The sequence below is a fragment of the Pelodiscus sinensis genome, chromosome 12 (assembly GCF_052426305.1).
Source record: "Pelodiscus sinensis isolate ZL-2025 chromosome 12, ASM5242630v1, whole genome shotgun sequence".
NCBI lineage: Eukaryota > Metazoa > Chordata > Testudines > Trionychidae > Pelodiscus > Pelodiscus sinensis.
In genome coordinates this window covers 28,594,889-28,612,695 of record NC_143063.1, presented here as the reverse complement: position 1 = coordinate 28,612,695, position 17,807 = coordinate 28,594,889, and the positions used below count along the sequence as shown (strand labels likewise).

The 17,807-nt window shown below is 40.2% G+C and overlaps 1 protein-coding gene across 11 annotated transcripts in view; it reads left to right on the top strand.

Annotated features, from left to right (window-relative positions):
* ANKRD27 (ankyrin repeat domain 27) overlaps positions 1-17,807 on the top strand; it is a 79,216-nt gene that overhangs the window by 54,632 nt on the left and 6,777 nt on the right. For all 11 annotated transcript variants that reach the window (XM_025183707.3, XM_075940137.2, XM_025183708.3 and 8 more), the window contains 5 exons: positions 4,291-4,413; positions 6,287-6,484; positions 13,208-13,327; positions 13,924-14,085; positions 14,982-15,093. In XM_025183707.3, the coding sequence (XP_025039492.3) occupies positions 4,291-4,413; positions 6,287-6,484; positions 13,208-13,327; positions 13,924-14,085; positions 14,982-15,093 (715 nt within the window). The remainder of the gene's footprint in view (positions 1-4,290; positions 4,414-6,286; positions 6,485-13,207; positions 13,328-13,923; positions 14,086-14,981; positions 15,094-17,807) is intronic.

Here is a 17,807-nt window from a genome sequence, read left to right as displayed (position 1 = left end):
TCCTGAAAATCAGGCCCTAAATGTCTCAAGTTGGACATTCAATGTGTTGTAAGATGAGGCCACTTTTGAAAATGCTGCGTAAGTGTCTAGCCAGGAAGGCACTTGAGACGATTCAGGGATCTTGTGTGTGCTGCTTCTCAATCATAGATGTTTTTATGAAATTGTATCATGACATTACTGTGCCATGGAAAGCTTATATGGATGTGGATTTGCTCTGAATTAGCAAGGTTTGGGATAGAAGGTTTGCTCCTGCTGAGAGAAGATGCTTTTTCCCTTGGTCTGAAGGGAGGGTGGTGGTGTATGTAATGGAAGGATACCAGGAGGAGAACAAAAGAAGCAGGTGACCCCAGCAGATGTCTTAAGAAAGGACTGAAAGAAAGCTATTTGCTTCAGATTAAGAGTAGGGAAGCTGCTGCAGGGGCAGAGAAGGCAAGGGGGGCAGAATACCCTGCTTGCTTGACAGAACACAATTATCCCTCACAGACATATAAGGGAAGGGTAAGCTAGTGAGGAACATTGTGTTTAGGATGTTTTATTGTTCTGTATGATCTCTGCTCTCCTGTTCTGTGATTGAATATAAAGATCATAAGGATGGTAGACTGTACAAAGCACGTTTGTATTGACTGCTTCATAGTTACTGCATTTTCCTGAAGGAATTAAACAGTAAAGCAGAAGGTTCAGCACTTTTGTCTAGTGCATTAGTCTGAGGCCTGGGTCTTACTGTGGTTCAGACACTGATATGTTGTGTGGGTGTGGGCGTGAGAAACTCAGGTGAGTTGCCTGACTCTCAATGTCTCATACATATGCTGTGAGGATTTACCTTCTTAATGACTGAGTTTGTATATAAGAATAAAGTCAATGTGCACAAATTAACATTAATTTGCACAAGTTACTTTTCTCACTAGTTTTGCCACAGTCTAAGACATACGAGGAAAATATATATGACACATTACTGAGGTTTTAGCTGGATAGACTGAGTTCCAATACTGATGAACCAATATGGGACTACGCAGAACACTGAGAAGTGCCACCTCTGCATTCTGATGACAAATCTCTTGCGCTTATATCTTGTGGTTTCTCTCCCTGCAATAGTTGAATGGAATTGTGTGTCCTCTTGTAAAACTGTTCATAATGAAAGACTGACTGGGATGGGTTCCAACTGTGGGTATCTGTTAAAACTATTATTATTTTAAATCATTCTTGTTCTTAACAATCTGAAACCTGTTTCCATAGGAACAGAAGCAGCACTAGAGTCATTAGCAGTGTTGTAGATTTCTGCTGTGACTGCTAGATGAACTTTGCAAGAGCAAATTTTTAAACAAAACCTAAGGAACCTGAAGATCTAAAAAAATCTTGTGCAAGAAGGAAAAAAAAAGTTCTTTGTCTCTATTATAGCATCTGCAAAAGCTTAGATAGTAGATTTATTCAGACTGCAGATAACTTGGTTAATTCAGAATGTCTTTGCTCAGTGGCTGGTTCTTTGGAAGAAAACTTATTTTGCAGATAAAAGTAATTTGATTTTTGGTAAGCTGTTCGGTGGTCAATTTTTGTTGTTGCAAAGGTGAGGGGTGGTGTTGAGAGAAAACCTTCGCACACCAAAAAAAGACTTAATTTTATGTCCAATGTTGCTTTCAGAGGTACTGGAATTGCTGGGGAGAGTTTCCTGCCACAGCCTGTCATTTTGATTAAACAGCAGATATTTATGTCCTTCCTGGACGGTGAAGGCCAGTAAGGAACTACTATGTTCATTACTAGTGGAGATTTCTGAGAGTTGTGTTAGAGTGCTTACAACCAAATGTTTTGAAGGAAATTTTTGTGTGGGTTTTACCCAGGAAACCACTGCTTGTGGTGAATGATGATTATCAAGCTTCCATTTCTGAGTAAATCAGCAGATAAGTTTGTGGTAAGATAATTCTCTCACAATATGGACACTTCAGATCTCCCTCTGCTCTAGGACCACACCTGACCTTAGTACAGAGTCTGCCTGCCTACCTTGATGAAGATCTTGTGTTCCTACTGGTATTAGAAGACCCGTCCGTTTTCATACCTAATAGAAGCTTTTGGTTCTGTTGATCATGGAGGGGCATTGATTTTTGCATAAACCTTAGCAGGAGTAAATGCTGTTTTTCAGTAGCTTTGTTCTTTTCTCTGAGAGGTCCCAATGGAGGTGTTAGCTAACAACTGCCCATTTCCCCAAAAAGTCTCAGTTATGGGATCTTCAGGTTCTACTTCCTTGTCTCTCTCACTCAATTTGTAGAGAGGGCAATTTGGGAGGAGATAAGGGAGAGGGCACGAAGGGCATTGTTTTCAGTATGGGAATTACACCCAATTTTAAATTTTTCTTGAACAGCCTAGATGACATAGATGAGTGCCTTAACTAATGTCTGTTTTCAGACAAGCATGATGGCTAAAATTCAATCCAGATGAGTTTGAATTAGTGATAGTAGTTTGAAGGAAGGAGTTAGAGAATGTAGAAGAGACAACACTGGCCCCTTCAAGGGTATTTTACTGCTATCAGTTGCCCTAAATCAAATGGCAACTTGGACAGCATATTAGCTCTTTAATTGTCTTTAAACAGTTAATTTAGTAGGGACTATAATAGCTTCTTACTATCCGCATCTGGCCAGGGGATTACAATATTTTCTCTCTGATGCAGACCTTGTTACAAAACAAGTCAGTATGGAAAGTTAAGGTGATGCAAAATGCAGCAGCCTGCTTTCTTAAATTGTAAGTCTCATTGAAGAACAATGCTTGGGGACCTGAATTGGTGCTTACCAGTTTCCAGGTAGACTTTAAGATGTTGATTTTATAGCAGCTTTGAGTCTGCTTATTTTAAAGATCACCTTAAAGAACATCTCTGGAATAAATTACATTATTTCTGATGCTTAAAATGTGGCAAATGTTTCAGAAGCAATAACACATTTTGTCTTCTAACTTATCCAGTGCATGTAGGTTAGCCCACATACTTTTTGCTGGTTACATGGGTGATTATCTGGGTGATGGGGATTCTGGCATGCTTATGCATAGAACTAGCTCTTTACTTAAGCAAATAGGAAATGAAATCAGGGGGAGTTTTGCCTGAAAAAGGCAAACTGATTCAGGCCCAGCTGTGATAAAGTCAGTTGTTTCTTTGAAGCACATAACATGTAATTATTCTTGACATGAAATTGTAGTATTGCTTGTCATTGCCTTTTCTTGTATCCTAGTAGAATGTGTTTTATAGAGTACTTAAAAAAGAGAATCTTTGCTTCAGAATAAATAAATATTATGGATCTCCAGGGAGCTAAGAGTTTTGCAAAACAGAGCTCTTCAGTCCAAGAGTGCTGTACTGATTGCATTTCTGGATTGCATCTCTCGGATATGTAAAGAAACTGTGAAGTGACATACATTAATTAGCAAGATTAGATTATAACAGGTTCATGAGATACTTAGTGTGCGTGTCTATTTAAAAGTGCATTTAACCTTTTGACCAAAATCCTTAGTTAATCCATTGTAATTGGAAAGAGATATGCTTGGGTAGCATATTTAAAGTTTTGGTGAAACGTAAATTCAAATCTCAGCATTAGCTCTGTGAAATTTTAATTGAGAAGGGTTACATATGTAATAGGGCTGCTTGTATTACTCTGTGATAATACAGAGTTGGAGAGTAGAGCCTGCAATGTGAGGACCCTGCAGATCCTGAAACACTTTAGGACAGTGGTTCCCAACCTTTTTTATATCATGGACCAGCAAATTCATTCAAAAACCATTGGTGGACTGGCATTGAAATATTTGCATATTCATTATGGAAATTCATTTATTTGCATATTTGTGTATTCATCATTTTGATTTTAGCCCATGGTATATCATGAGAAGTTACAGTTCTGAGGAGAAAATGTATTGCACCTGTACAGTTTGCAGGGTGGTTAAAAGTTCCCATCCTTGGTACTTTTATACTTTTAAAAGCAGATGATGAACAAAGAATCACGTTGACATGAACTGGCACAAACCTCAGCCTAATCTTCACAATCCGAGCTAAAAGGATTTGAAAGGGCTTGAGCAGAGGTGAATATTGAAGTCTTGATTAGGCAGTAGGAGGTCATTTATAATTTACTTCATGTTTATTTGGTGAACTGCTGCTGGGTGCTTTGTCAACTGTAACATTAATTTTTTAAATGTGGCCTGTAGGGAGGAGGCTCGTTTAGGCTCACCAATTTACTTAGTGTTTGTGAAATTAACATGTACATGTTTGTAATTATCAGGGGGTAGAAATTTGTAGCAATATAAAATGAGACTTTCTTTTTATGCCAGGTTCGCTATCTTTTGGAATGGATAGAGGAAGACATAGAAGAAACTGAGGAAGCGGCCAATACAGTGAATCCAGAATTCTGTCACCCATTATGCCAGTGCTCAAAATGTGAGCCAATGCAAAAGGTTGGAATTTTTCTTTGTTCTGTGAATAGAATAACTTTTGTATTTTTGTAGATAGGTTTCTTTTTTTTAGTCCAGGGAAATAATATTCTTATTCTTCTGCAAGAGGCCTGTGATTAAATGTGCACAGACCTTAATAGAGTTCATCACCTTATGAGATGAAGTTGCTGTACTTGATAATCAAACTGTGGAATGGATTAAGGTGGAGGAGCAGTGTACAGAAGCTTGTTTTGCTTTCTTATGGAGGAATGGAAAACTTGTATGTTTGGCTTTTCTTCTTCAGCACCTTCTTGTGTTGCTTTGGTGCGTGATTTGGAGTCCACGCTTTCTGTAATTTCTGAGTAACTTTGTAAAAGTGAGGGCAAAGCACAGCTCTGCTCTTAGGCATCCAAGTTGTTTCCTTCACCCTCTTTCTGCTCTAGGCATCTCCAGTTTCTCTGCTGATCTGGGTCCTTGATATAACTCATCCCCTCAGCCCATGGAACGTCTGTTACTCTTTGATAATATTTTAGCAGGATATTTCCTGTCCTCATAACTATCAATGCAATAATAAGACTACTTTATTTTGTATCATATCTTTCACACAAACTGAATCTAAAAATCTTCAGAGCTAAATAAAATTATGGAGAATTTTCCCAGTATTTATCATATAGCAGAGAGAAAAATGCCATTGCCATGCCTCCTACTGAGTAGTAGTATTGAATACATACATACTGATGTTTCCTTAGAACACGCCTTGGGTCTCATTTGTGAAAACAAGGGCCGCTCATAATTTAAAGAAAATAGAATGCTGATTATTTGCAATTCAGAAGGAAAAAGGATTATTGTGACTAACTACTGGAATATCTTGCTTCCTGAAACAAGGACTTTGAGTCAGTTTAGTTTAATCAAATGATAATAGTGGAATGACCACCTGGCTCGAATAGAAATATGAAGGCGTTTGATAAGCAATCTTGCAACTACCCCTCTTTGTATACACACAAATACACACTGCAATTGGGAAGAGGGAAGATTGGGAAAGATTCTCTCTCATTGTGAAACTTTGTCTTCCATGCAATTTGAGAGAGCAGTGGAGCAGAACATTCTCTAAGAAGTGTGTAGGGCACATTCCAGTTGGATCTTATGTGACTTTTTCCATAGGCAGCCTCCAAGGAATTAATACCATGCAGCCCTTATTACTGTTCTACTGAGTCAGGGTAATCCTAAAACGCTGTCATATGAATGCAGATCAATATTTTTTAGCAAATCTGCAGAATTTGATTTCCTCATAGGTTGTGATTTCAAAAGACCGTTGCAGTTGCTTGTTTTCACTGAGTTGGTGCCATGGACTGTTTCCACGGGAACTGGAATTAATTTTTGCTGTAGCCCTCAAAAATAGGACCTCAAGTGTGTAAAACAAATGTGATGTGTAACCGGAACTCCTACCAGTCATAACAGACTATATCTCACTAGAGCTAGCAACTAATTTAAGTCTGGATCTCTTAAATCACATGTCAAAATCAACAATTTTCAGTTCCTGCTAATGAAAGTTCACTGTAGTAACCTATCTTGTTTAAGAAGTGTAAAATAATTCTAGGGGTGGGGGAGCAGAGTGATAATTCCCCAGAGGCCAGTTTTCAGGGGGCACCTTCCTGCTGTGCTGCTTGCCTTTCACTGGCTGACTATGGCTGTGTGTGAGTGTGGCTTGCTCAGGGTTGCTAGTTCCTATACCATCCAGCTGATTGGTTTCACAGGTGTGTCATTGAAAATCTTAAATGTGGCTCCTTATGTATTGTCCATCTGCCTCTTTTACATTTACTATTCAGGTATTTAACTACTCTTTACTCAATAGAAAGTGCAATCAGTTTTCTGCATTCTTCATTCTTTTTCCCAACAGAAGCTTGCAAGAATCCCTGCTAGTGGACTTGGAGTAAATGTTTCAAACCAGGATGGCTATACACCACTACATATGGCTGCAATGCATGGACATCCTGAGTTAGTCTTCCTTTTGTTGAAACATGGTGCCAATATCAGTGCAAAGAATACTAATCATGCAGTACCTCTTCACCTGGCATGTCAGAAAGGTCACTTTCAGGTAAGTGGTTCTCTTCATAAGATATAAGCACAGCATATAGATTTTATTGGGGCACGGGGATTTGCTGAGTAAGTGTGTGTCCTTGGATGGAGGAGACTAGAAAGAGGAGGCGAAGGGGATACATAAGAAAATTCCTATTCCCCCCCCTTCATTCCAGACAATGAGAAGGATGGTTTAAGGTAGCAGAGGCCAGAGTATAATAGATACTTCTTGGTATAGTTCCTAGTGCTGCTTTACGTTGAAGAAGCAGACTGGGGACAGTGAGACTCTGTCTGCTTGCGTAAGGGACAAAGCCTCTTTCTGTAGCCTAAGCATGGTCTAGGCAGAGTTAGGCTGAGGAGTGAGTAAACTAGACACTTGTGTTGGAGAGGGGACACAGGATGAATGTATTCCGTGTAGCTCTACTGAGGATGAATGTATTCCTCCTAAATATTAGCCTTGATTTACAGCTTCAGGGGCTCCCTTCTGAATCCAAAGTGGTGGTGGGACTTGCAGCACCCAGCAGGTTTTCCAACAAGTCTGTCTCGCTTTTCAGGTAGCAAGCTAGGAAGGCAAGATATTGTCACTTTGCAACAGCCAAATGCAAGTGAGTTATAGCTCTTCATTACTACACAATCTGAGAGACCTGGGTTCACCCCACACTTCTGAAAATCAGTAATAGTTCTCAGTGTGTATGTATCTTTATATTATTGAACACACATGCAGATATCAGAATATGTATACAATTTCAAAACACCTGGTTATACACAGTACGCTGTATGTCATAAGAATATGTGTGTGTCCTCTGGAATCCACTGTGTTCTCTCAGGGTGTGTCTACACTGCACCCTTAACTTGAAATAAGCTACGCAATTTGTGTTATGCCAAATTTCGAAACAAAACGCTATTTCAACAAATCCCTTAACTCTCATGGAGTGAGGGTTACAGGGATGCCAGAATAGCACACCTGTTATTTTGAAATATATTTTGAAATAACAGGCATGTTTAAAGAAGCGGAATAGCTATTTTAGGATGCCAGAAGTATCTTGAAATAGCGCCGCTGTTTAGATGTACCCCCAGTGAGTTTCAAATATAGAAACTAAAGATATTTCAGGGGATTCTGGCATCTGAATAGCTGAGGTCTTGATGGTTCTGAGAAATTCACTAGGACACAGTCTTACTTTCATTGGAGATAGTGGAAGTTTTGCCACTGACTTCAGTTGGGAGCATAATCAGGTCTGATTTGGCAGCAGTCAACATCATGAAGTGAAAATTAGGCCTCCTGGAGTGAAAGAACTAACCTATTAACCTGTTACACTAATCTGTCATATACATTCCTTTAATCTGCAAACAACTGTGACACTGAATCCTTACAACTCACCCTGTGTAGTGTAGCAACAGTGCGAAATGTCTTTACATGCAAGAGAAACACATCTGGGTATATTAAAAATGATTTGAGTGTCAGCTTCCATATACAGGCAGCTGGAAACTTTTCATTACAAGTAGAATGGCTTCCCCCAAACTAACCCTTTCAAGAGGACTTCTAGATTGAAAAGATTTTAGTTTTGTGGTTGTTAGCCTCACAAGCTCAGACTCATTTCTGATATCCAGGCTGTGGCACAGACTTTTAATGTGCTTTTTAGGAACGTTTTTGAGGTTGAAATTGATTTAATCAGATTATTAACTCCTTCAGGTAGGGACTATGTCTTCGTATGTGTTAGTACAGCTCTTAGCACAACATGGATCCAAGTCTTGTTGAGGAGAAGGGGAGGCTTGATTTTACTGATGACGTTCTCAGCCCAGGGTGTATATTTTTAACATTACTTTACTAGAATAGATTTGTTTTGTTCTGGAATAAAAGGCCTTGACCCTAGTCCATATCCCAAAGAATTGTCATTGTTTATGTGTACTTTTTTATTATAATTGCATGGATGTGTCAAAAATGACAAATTGAGCTTCAGAATAATAGTTATAGGTCTTGTCTAGACTTCACCAGGAGATCAGGGCTGCAGGAATTGACCTCCCAGGGGTCAGTTTAGCATGTTTAGTAAAAACCCACTAAATCAATTGCTGATTGTGCTCCTGTCAAATCTTGTACTCCTCCGGAGTGAGAATAAGGGATGTCAACAGGAGAGTTTCTCCCGTTGACCCCCCTCTCCCCCCCCGATGGAGACGCTGTGGTAACTCAAACTAAGGCACGTTGACTCCAGTTATGCTATTCCCATAGCTGGAGTTCTATATCTTAATTCCCCCTAGTATATACCTAACCATAGTCTCCACATAATTAATTTACTATATATTTTAGAGAGTTTGTAAGTTTGATCAATAACTTCTCCTAAATAGTAAGAGCTAAAACCACCAAATTCGGTATACAGCTTCCTTTTATCATAACTTAAAGCAACGGAAGGGTTTGGTTGTGCCAGGAAAATGGGATGTGATTGGAATTGGATTGGTTTCTGCTTGGTTTTATGAGATGCAAACAGAAAGGAAACCAAGTTAGCAAATAAAGTACATTCCTCAAAATAAACGTAACTGATTGAATGTTGAAAGATGCTGAACCAAGATGAGCCAGAACCTGCAATAGGATTGCTTCTCAATTAACCTTACAGAAAAGAGGCAAAATGGAGAAATTTGGAGTAGTGCTCCATTTTGACACAGCTAAATCAATGCTTAAGGTTTGAAAAATAGAAGAAAATGTTATTGGAAACCAAATTCACTGTAGCCCTTTTTTGTTAAAACATAGAGAGTGATAAGAGTTTATAGGGATGAAGAAAAAATACAGAGCAAGAGGGAAGTTAAAAGTTTCTGTGTCTTTAAAAAAGCCAACTCTTATGTTTAGAAAACTTCTCTGAGAAAGAGAAGTTCCTCCATGCTTCAGTAACCATTCCCACAGTACTGAAATTGTTTATGTATGGCCTTTCTCCATTTTAATGACCTGAAATGTCAGAATAATGTAAGTGCTGGCTCAAATGGAACCATTTCACATCAAACATGTTGTAATAAATGTTTTGTGCAACTGGCTTTCATGGATACTTTTATTTATTTTTACACTTATTTCAGCTCATGTTTAAAAGCTTCTGCCTCATGTTTAAAGATTTTGAAAGAAACCATTTTAATAGCTGTCTGCTAGCAGCAAAATTTCTTTGCTACCAGACCTCATGAAATTAGCCCTCTTTAGAGTGGGGGAGAGACTATTCTAAGTAAATTTCTTCCCCTCTCCATTTCATTGCCTGGCTTAGGCTCCCTTATGCATATACTTCATGCATTTTTTATTTGTGTTGTGCTCTGTTTTTCTACTCCAAGGATGTGTAGTCATTGTGTTTCTTTTACATGCACTTACTGCTGTATTTTTAGATTGCTTGTGATCAGCACTGAACATACCTGATTTTAATTTTAGCATAACGCTGATCCTGGGATTGAAACTTCCTTCTCCCCTTCAGAAAATTTTAGCCAAGTGTATCCATTTCATCCAAAGGCATGTCCATCCCCTGGGCTGTCTCCCACTTCACGGAGGAAGAAAATATACCCTAGAACTGTGAAGGGAAAGACAGTGTATATATATATATATATATATATATATATATATATATATATGCATACGCATATCTGTGCCCTTACTGTTGTGATTGGAGTGCTCTCTAAAGCCAGAGCAGGGAGATGTGCCACTTGATGCTCTGAAAGTTGTGACAACTCCCTGTTTGGTACCAGACTGAGCTGGGGACATAGGAAGTACAGAAGGAGAAAAATAATCTAGGCTGAAGTGGAGTGGGAGGGAAGTGGGGAAAGTGATTGATGTAGGGGAGACAGTAAATGAAAGGGGAAAATACTGGATGTGAGAGAGCAGATGTTGAGGACAGAAATTGGGAAGGGGATGAGAAATCTGAGAGAAAAAATGGAAAGGAGTGTGGAAAGGAGAGAGGAAAAGGCAGTACAATGGAATCAGGAAGAGAACTTTGGGGGAGGGGGAGAGAGAGAGAGAAAGAAAATACTAAAATGTAAACAAGAAGAAAAAGAGAAAAAGATGCCCACAACTTCTAGGTCAGCGTTTCCCAAACTATGGGCCACGGCCCGGGAAAAAAATACCAGGCCTCAGCGTGCCTGGTGACTGCCGGCAAGGCCGGCCTCAGGCCGATTCGGGCCCCGCGCCCCTGAATTTGGAAGTGCCAGCTGGGTCTCTCCCCTGGTACTGCCTGGCGTGGGCACCCCCGTGTGTCCTCCCACCCCACCCCCAGAGCGTCCCCGCTGTGCGCGGCTCCTCCTCACCACCTGCTGCTGCCCATGTGCGGCGTTGCACGTGGGTGGGGAGGATGCCCAGGCTTGACGTGACGTCACGGCCCGAGATTTTAAAAGTCTTTGGAGGCACATGGCAAGGCCACGCTGGCTCTGGCGGTCTCCGGCCCCGCAATATGGAAGGCAGAAGGTAGGGAACGGGCTTCGGCGGAGGCGGCAGCGGCGGGCTTGCGTGGAGGGGGAGGAGTGGAAGGAGAAGGGACAGGGTGCAGGAGAGAGAGACAAATGCCAGGGTGCCAAGTGCAGACAAGGAGGGAAAGGGCAGGAGGGGAGGTGTCAGTGGGAGGGAGGACAGGGTGATGCTGGGAGAGGAGAAGAGAGGGGAAGGGCATTAAGGGCTGGAGGGGGAGGTGCTGGGAGAAGGCTTGAAAAAAGAGGTGGGCATGAGAGAGGTGGGGATGGAGCAAGTGATGTGTGAGGGCACAGAGGGGAAGGAGGGGATGGGGCAGAGAGTGCTGAGGGGGTGGGTATCAGGGAAAGAAAGGACAAAGGGGGCAGGGGCAGTAAGGGAAGGGGGAGGCACCAGGAGAGTGCAGGGCTAAGGGAAGGTGCAGGTGCCAGGGGATTCTGGGGTGAGGAGGAGGGGAGAGCTGGCCACCGGAAGCAGCACTGGATGGGGGAATCGGGGCAGGCTGGGGAGATTGGAGGGCTGGTGGAAGCAGGGCTGCCGGGGGGTGCGAGGTTGGGGGCAGGGAGCTGGTCGGGGAAGATGGGGGCGAGGAGAAGAAGCGGCCTCTGGAAGGAGGGCTGGATACAGGCAGTGGGGCTGGCCAAGGGAGATTGGGAGGAGAAGTGGACCTGGCTGCCCGGGAGGGGGTTGAGGGAAGTGGGGCTGGCCAGTGGCACAGCGGGGGGAGCAGGGGGGAGGAATGAATCGGCCTGCGGGGAGTGGGACTGACCTGGCCATATGTAGATCTTGGGACGCTGCCCCTGTTCCCCCCTTGCCCTCTGCATGAGTTAGTCCAGACTGGGGATTCTATTGTCGTCCCCCCCCAACACTCTCCCTCGAGTAGTTGCGAACTGGCTGGCTGGTAGACACACTCATGCAGCCTGAGCACATTTACCAGCCAGGCAGTCCAAAACTACAAACTGATACATCTAATAATAATACAACTTACCTAATGAGAAAATACCAGACATGTTATATGTCTGGTATTTTCTCAGTTTGTTTTTTATGTGTTTATATTTTTGGGCTGCAAAAAGCAGTATTGGAAAAAAAAGGGTTCCAACTAAAGTAAAAAGTTTGGGAAACCCTGGTCTAACCAGCTTTCTGTCTGTCTTACAGTCCATTTATCCATCCATATTTCTTAACTTGCTGGGCAAGAATATTGTGGGCGACCATATCAAAAGCTTTGCTAAAGCTGGCACTGGGGGTTTTGGGAGGACCAGAAACAACTTATTTGAATATTCATCATTTGATTAATGAATATGCAAATATGCAAATGAATATTACTGGTCCTCCAAAAGTTCGTGAATGGATTTACTGGTCCCCGTGTCAAAAAGTTTGGGAACCCCTGTTCTAGGTCAATGCATATTGGTTCTCTGGTGTTAGACTGTGTAGTTCGTCTGTGCCAATTATCCTACAGCTTCCGAATATGCTAGGAAGTAGGATGCCAGGATGGTGTTACTTGGTAACATTCATCCGTGCGTGTGTGTGTGCGTGCGTGTGAACAATTTACATGTTGTAGAAGTTTCAATCTCTAAAGGTGCACAAGATAAAAAGAAAGTGGGTAGATGTGCCAGATGGTTAGCAATTGACCTGGAAAGAAGCATCATTCTGTTGGTTGTCAGCCATGAAAATACCTGTGTGATCTAGACAGTTACCACACAAAACATCCAGACCTCTCACAGAGGAAAAATCTTTTCATTGTTTGGATTTCCTTTGAATATTAAATTTATATTGGATCCTTTAAGGATTTCCTCCAGGCTGATTATTTTAAAGAAAAGTAAGATGCATGCAGCATTCTTAGATTAGATATGTAATATAACCAAAACTTCTTATCATGACAGGTGGAAATTTCTACTGAAATTACTGCCTTTACACCTATTTGTGTTCACCCTCCATGGACTTAACTTCCAAAAGCTGACTGGTAAATTTGGGTTTTTCCATTTTTGGCAGCCAAACTTTGAACAAGCTTAGTTTCCAAAAAGTGCTGGGCTCTCAGAATAAGCCTGATGGGCACAGGTAACAAATCAGCCTTTAGATTGTCTGCATAAGATGCTTTTTCCTAGCATTACACTAAATAGCACAATATAAGAACACAGAGCAAGAGGTACACTAAGCTCAAGAACTGTTTCTAGTTTAAACTAGTATTCTCTGCATCAGTAGGATTCTTAAATTAAATCACTGATGTATCATTAATGGTGATGGGGTAACCACAATGATATTTTAACTCGATTATTCTGGTAAGTTAAAGTGTTTTACACTGGAACATTAATATCTCTCTTCCGATAGGTAGTGAAGCGTCTAATGGATTGCAGTGCTAAACCAAATAAAAAAGATGTACATGGAAATACTCCCTTAATGTATGCTTGTTTGAATGGCCAACATGAGATTGCTGCTTTGTTGTTAGAGGTAAGACTTCTTCACAGAAAAGTTTGTTCAAATATTTCTTGTGATATTTAAGATGCAACATTGAATATTACATTTACTGAATACAAAACATTAATATTAATACCAATAATGCATTTCTCCTTTAAAACTGCATCTCTCCCCTATTAATTCCATAACCTATGGTGTTTAGTTTAGATAAGTACTTCTGTTATGTAACGTATTATTTCACAGCTTAGTGCCTGGTGTCTAGTTTTCCTGAACATGGTGTATGTCATCAGAATTACCAGATAACTGGTAACACAGGCTGATCATATACCAAAAGCATTTTTTCTTAAAAATCTCTTACAGACTTCACCAATACTGGGTGGTGAAATATGCAAAATGAGATGAGTTGATTCATGAAATTAAGAGGAAATGATCACTGTAGGACGGTTTATTATTGTTGAACTTATTGTGGAAATCTGTACTTTCTGTATATAATTGTACAGTTTCTGATCAGTTGTTTTGGCATATTAATCTGTGTGTTTTTTTAAAAGGGAATATGGTGGTATGCTACCTCCAACTGATGCTATTTTTTCCTTATAACATTTAATTTCATTTTTTATTTTTCCTTCCAGCATGGGGCCTCTGTTAACCTTTCTAACAGCAAGGGAAATACAGCACTGCATGAGGCTGTGATAGGAAAACATGAAATCTTGGTAGAGCTGTTACTTCAGAATGGTGCTTCAAACCGCATTAGGAACAAAAGGCAGTGTACACCTCTTGACTGTGCTGAGTTGGTAGGTAAACAAAGTCCACTTCTGGTAATTTTTGTCCCAATATCAATAAAGCTGTAGCGTTCATTTGATAAATCTCATTTTTATTAGCATCTTACAGTATCAGTATCATTTCTTTCCTTCCCTTTCAGTTTTGTTTGATCACAGGTCTGTTGAGAATTTCCATTTCCTTCTGTTTGAACAGACACATTTAACTTGTTAAGGGGAATTCTAGCTCTGTTTCTAGAGGACTAGAAATGGCTTTATTTAGGTTCTTTAATTGCATGTAGAACTGCAGTTAAAGCTCAGAAGAACTGTCTGGCTAAAATAGCATGTACCTCCAAGGTACTGTATTGCAAACATATTAGCAAATGCAAAATAGAAATGGGGCATCCATCTCTCTTAGCTCTTACTGAAGAACTGCCATTGGTTACTTAATGAAATCCATATATAGAAAAACATGCCATCAGGGAGGGGGAGGACAAAACAAAACATGCTTTAGTAAAACAGGATGGAAGCTTTATGGCAAGTAATTCTCTGACAAATTATCACTGGATGTATTTCATGGTGGGGTGAGTCAGAACAGTATGAACTATCATATTGTGGAATACTAGAAATCTTTTGCCTCCTTTTGGAGGATCCTTGTTTGATTTATTTCTGAAATTAAGATGACTAGATTGCAATAGCAGAGCTTATGGAACACTGGGTGAATTTCTGCATTAATTTAAACCTGGGATTAAAATATTCATGTAAGTGTAGGTTTGTATTTATAAAGTTACATATCATGCTGTTTTTTGTGAACCATTTTGGCTTAAAATGATAAACCAGCACATTCTTTGTGCTGATTACTGGAACCCTAAATGTGTACCGATGTTTTCTTTCTTTTAACAATGGTGAAAATGAAAACTGTTGTTATTAAGAATTCAAATACCATGAAGTTGCTACAAACAGCACCAAGCTGTGCACCATCATCAGCAGAGGGAGAAGAAATAGACAATGAGCAGCATGTTACTGTCAAGATCAGGAAAAAAGGTATGTGTCACATTTTTATTAGTATAAATTTCAAGAAGAGATTAAGGGATGAATATGTGCTCGATCAGATATTGTGTAGTATTTATTTTATATATACTGTAGTTTTAAGAACCAGTTGGCTGTTACATACTGTTTGTTACATATAACACCTAAGCCTACTGTAAGGCTACGTCTACACTGGCCCCTTTTCCGGAAGGGGCATGTAAATTTCATGAGTCGTCGTAGGGAAATCCGCGGGGGATTTAAATATCCCCCGCAGCATTTAAATAAAAATGTCCGCCGCTTTTTTCCGGCTTTTAAAAAAGCCGGAAAAGAGCGTCTACACTGGCCCCGATCCTCCGGAAAAAGCGCCCTTTTCCGGAGGCTCTTATTCCTAGTTTGAATAAGAGCCTCCGGAAAAGGGCGCTTTTTCCGGAGGATCGGGGCCAGTGTAGACGCTCTTTTCCGGCTTTTTTCAAAGCCGGAAAAAAGCGGCGGACATTTTTATTTAAATGCCGCGGGGGATATTTAAATCCCCCGCGGATTTCCCTACGACGACTCATGAAATTTACATGCCCCTTCCGGAAAAGGGGCCAGTGTAGACGTAGCCTAACTGAAAAAGATTGAAGGAGGGAAAGTAAGAGTACCTTGTATGTTTGATGTTAGTTTGTGTAACTTTCATAGTCTCTTCTGGGGTAGTCAGATTTTTCTTTTTTGTTTGTCAGTCTCTCTCAAATGCACTAACACAGAAGATACATTTAACAATGGGTGGTAACATGATAGCAGATCCATCACAACTGGTGGTAAATTGAGGAGAGGGTGGTACCTCACATTGCTTTTAGTTTACTTTTTTAAATTGTGACCGGATTTCATGTTGGCTGTTCCTTTTACACAATATGGAAACTGTACAGAGAGGTCCATTTGTGTCTATAAGAGGAGAAGAGAACTTGTTAATTCAGTATTTCTGTTTGCTCATTAATAGATGTAAGGATAAATTTTTATGAGAGGTGTGAGAGAAGAAAAGAGGGTTGTGTTCAGGGGAGCCAACAGCCTCCACAGACCCCTAGGCAAGGGGAGGCTAGTGGCTCTGCTTCCGGGGAAGCTTCACTGTGGCCTCTGCAATATAGTATGCGATGTACTGTTAGCCCTTTGCATCAGGGGTTCATTTACACTGCAGTTAAAACCCCTGTCTGCCCCTTGTCTGCTGACTCAGGCTTCTGGGTTTGGTTAAGAGGCTGTTTAATTACAGTACAGACATTCAGTTTCTGGTAGTGGACCCTGTGAGAGAGTGGGTCTGAGACCTCAGGCTCCAAGCTTGAACCCAACCATCCATACCACAATTAAACAGCCCCTTAGCCCAAGCCCAGGACATCTGCAGTGTAGATATAACAAGAAGTCTTTGAGAAGCTAAGTGTTTTTCAGTCTTCTATAAGGAACCATGATTACAACTCCTAACATTATTTATTTTTATATGTTAATTTTGAATGTGGTGTCATAACCTCCTCCAGGATGAGTGGAACTATAGTTTTACTTTTTTTTAGTAGCACCCAGAAGTTTGAAGTCAGACATATAATTTTGTTCGTTTTGCCCTGAGGAACAGTGATAAACTAAACTCAGCATTCTTTCTAAGTAGATTGTATCCATATGGATGTTTTGCTCTGCTTGCCTATGCTTCAAATGTAAGCTCATCTTCTTAAAAATGTTCACTAGGAGAAAAAAAAAATCTTCTACCAAAATTAGTGAACTTATTTAATAAAAGAAACGTCAATATTGATTTTTGAGGACTGTCTTTTCAGTCTTTCTACAAATCTATGTAGCTTTGTTTGTTATCACAGGTATGAATACAAACTTTTTTTGGACAGGATAAGTTTGAATCAAACTCTTAAAATAATTGATTTACAATATTGTCCAAATGCATGAATACAGTTTGGTTTTCAGTATTGCTGCTATTCTCAAAATTACAATGCTTTTCCTGTTACAGGACTAATTGCACCTTTTCATGAGAAATAAATTTTTAAAAAATCAGAGTTTTAGTAGTAGTTTAAAATAATGTTGGAAGCCAGTTAGAATCCCTGCTACACAACGTCCATCTATCTTAGGAAGGTTGTTGCTTTGACAGTGGTCACAAGCTCCAGAGCAGGTTTTTGAAGTTAGAATGTGATACTAGAATCAGTCTCTAGGCCTCAACATGAGATCAATTTAATCATAATACATCAAGGCTTTACTTAGTGGGATTTCAGATTTTAATTGTGGATCAAGCAGTAGATGCGATGATTCTGATATTTACATGAAACTGAGTCACTGCTTTAAAAAAACTTTAGCCAACCCCCAGATTTAGGTGAGCTTTTTACAAATGTTTGTGGCCATTTTCTGATACGTTTTCTCTTAAGAAAGACAGCAAATGTTTTGTATTTTAATATGAAAGGCAGAAATACTACTTTCAGCAAAGATGGAGATAGTGTCATAGCAGGAGAGCCATGACAAATTACATCTGAATAGCACTGGGATTATGTGGCATCAACTGATTCTGACTTGGAACTTTTGAGCTGAAGTCCTTGAACTCAAGAACTATATTTACAACAAAATGCCTTTGTGAGGCTGGGACAGTCATGCTTATCTGATCAGAGTTATGCTTTTTATTTTTACAACTTAAAATGGCTCCAATAAGAAGAAAGTGTGACTTGTTCAGATGACTTCTATTATAGTTTTAATGTTATTTTTAAAATTAAATTCAG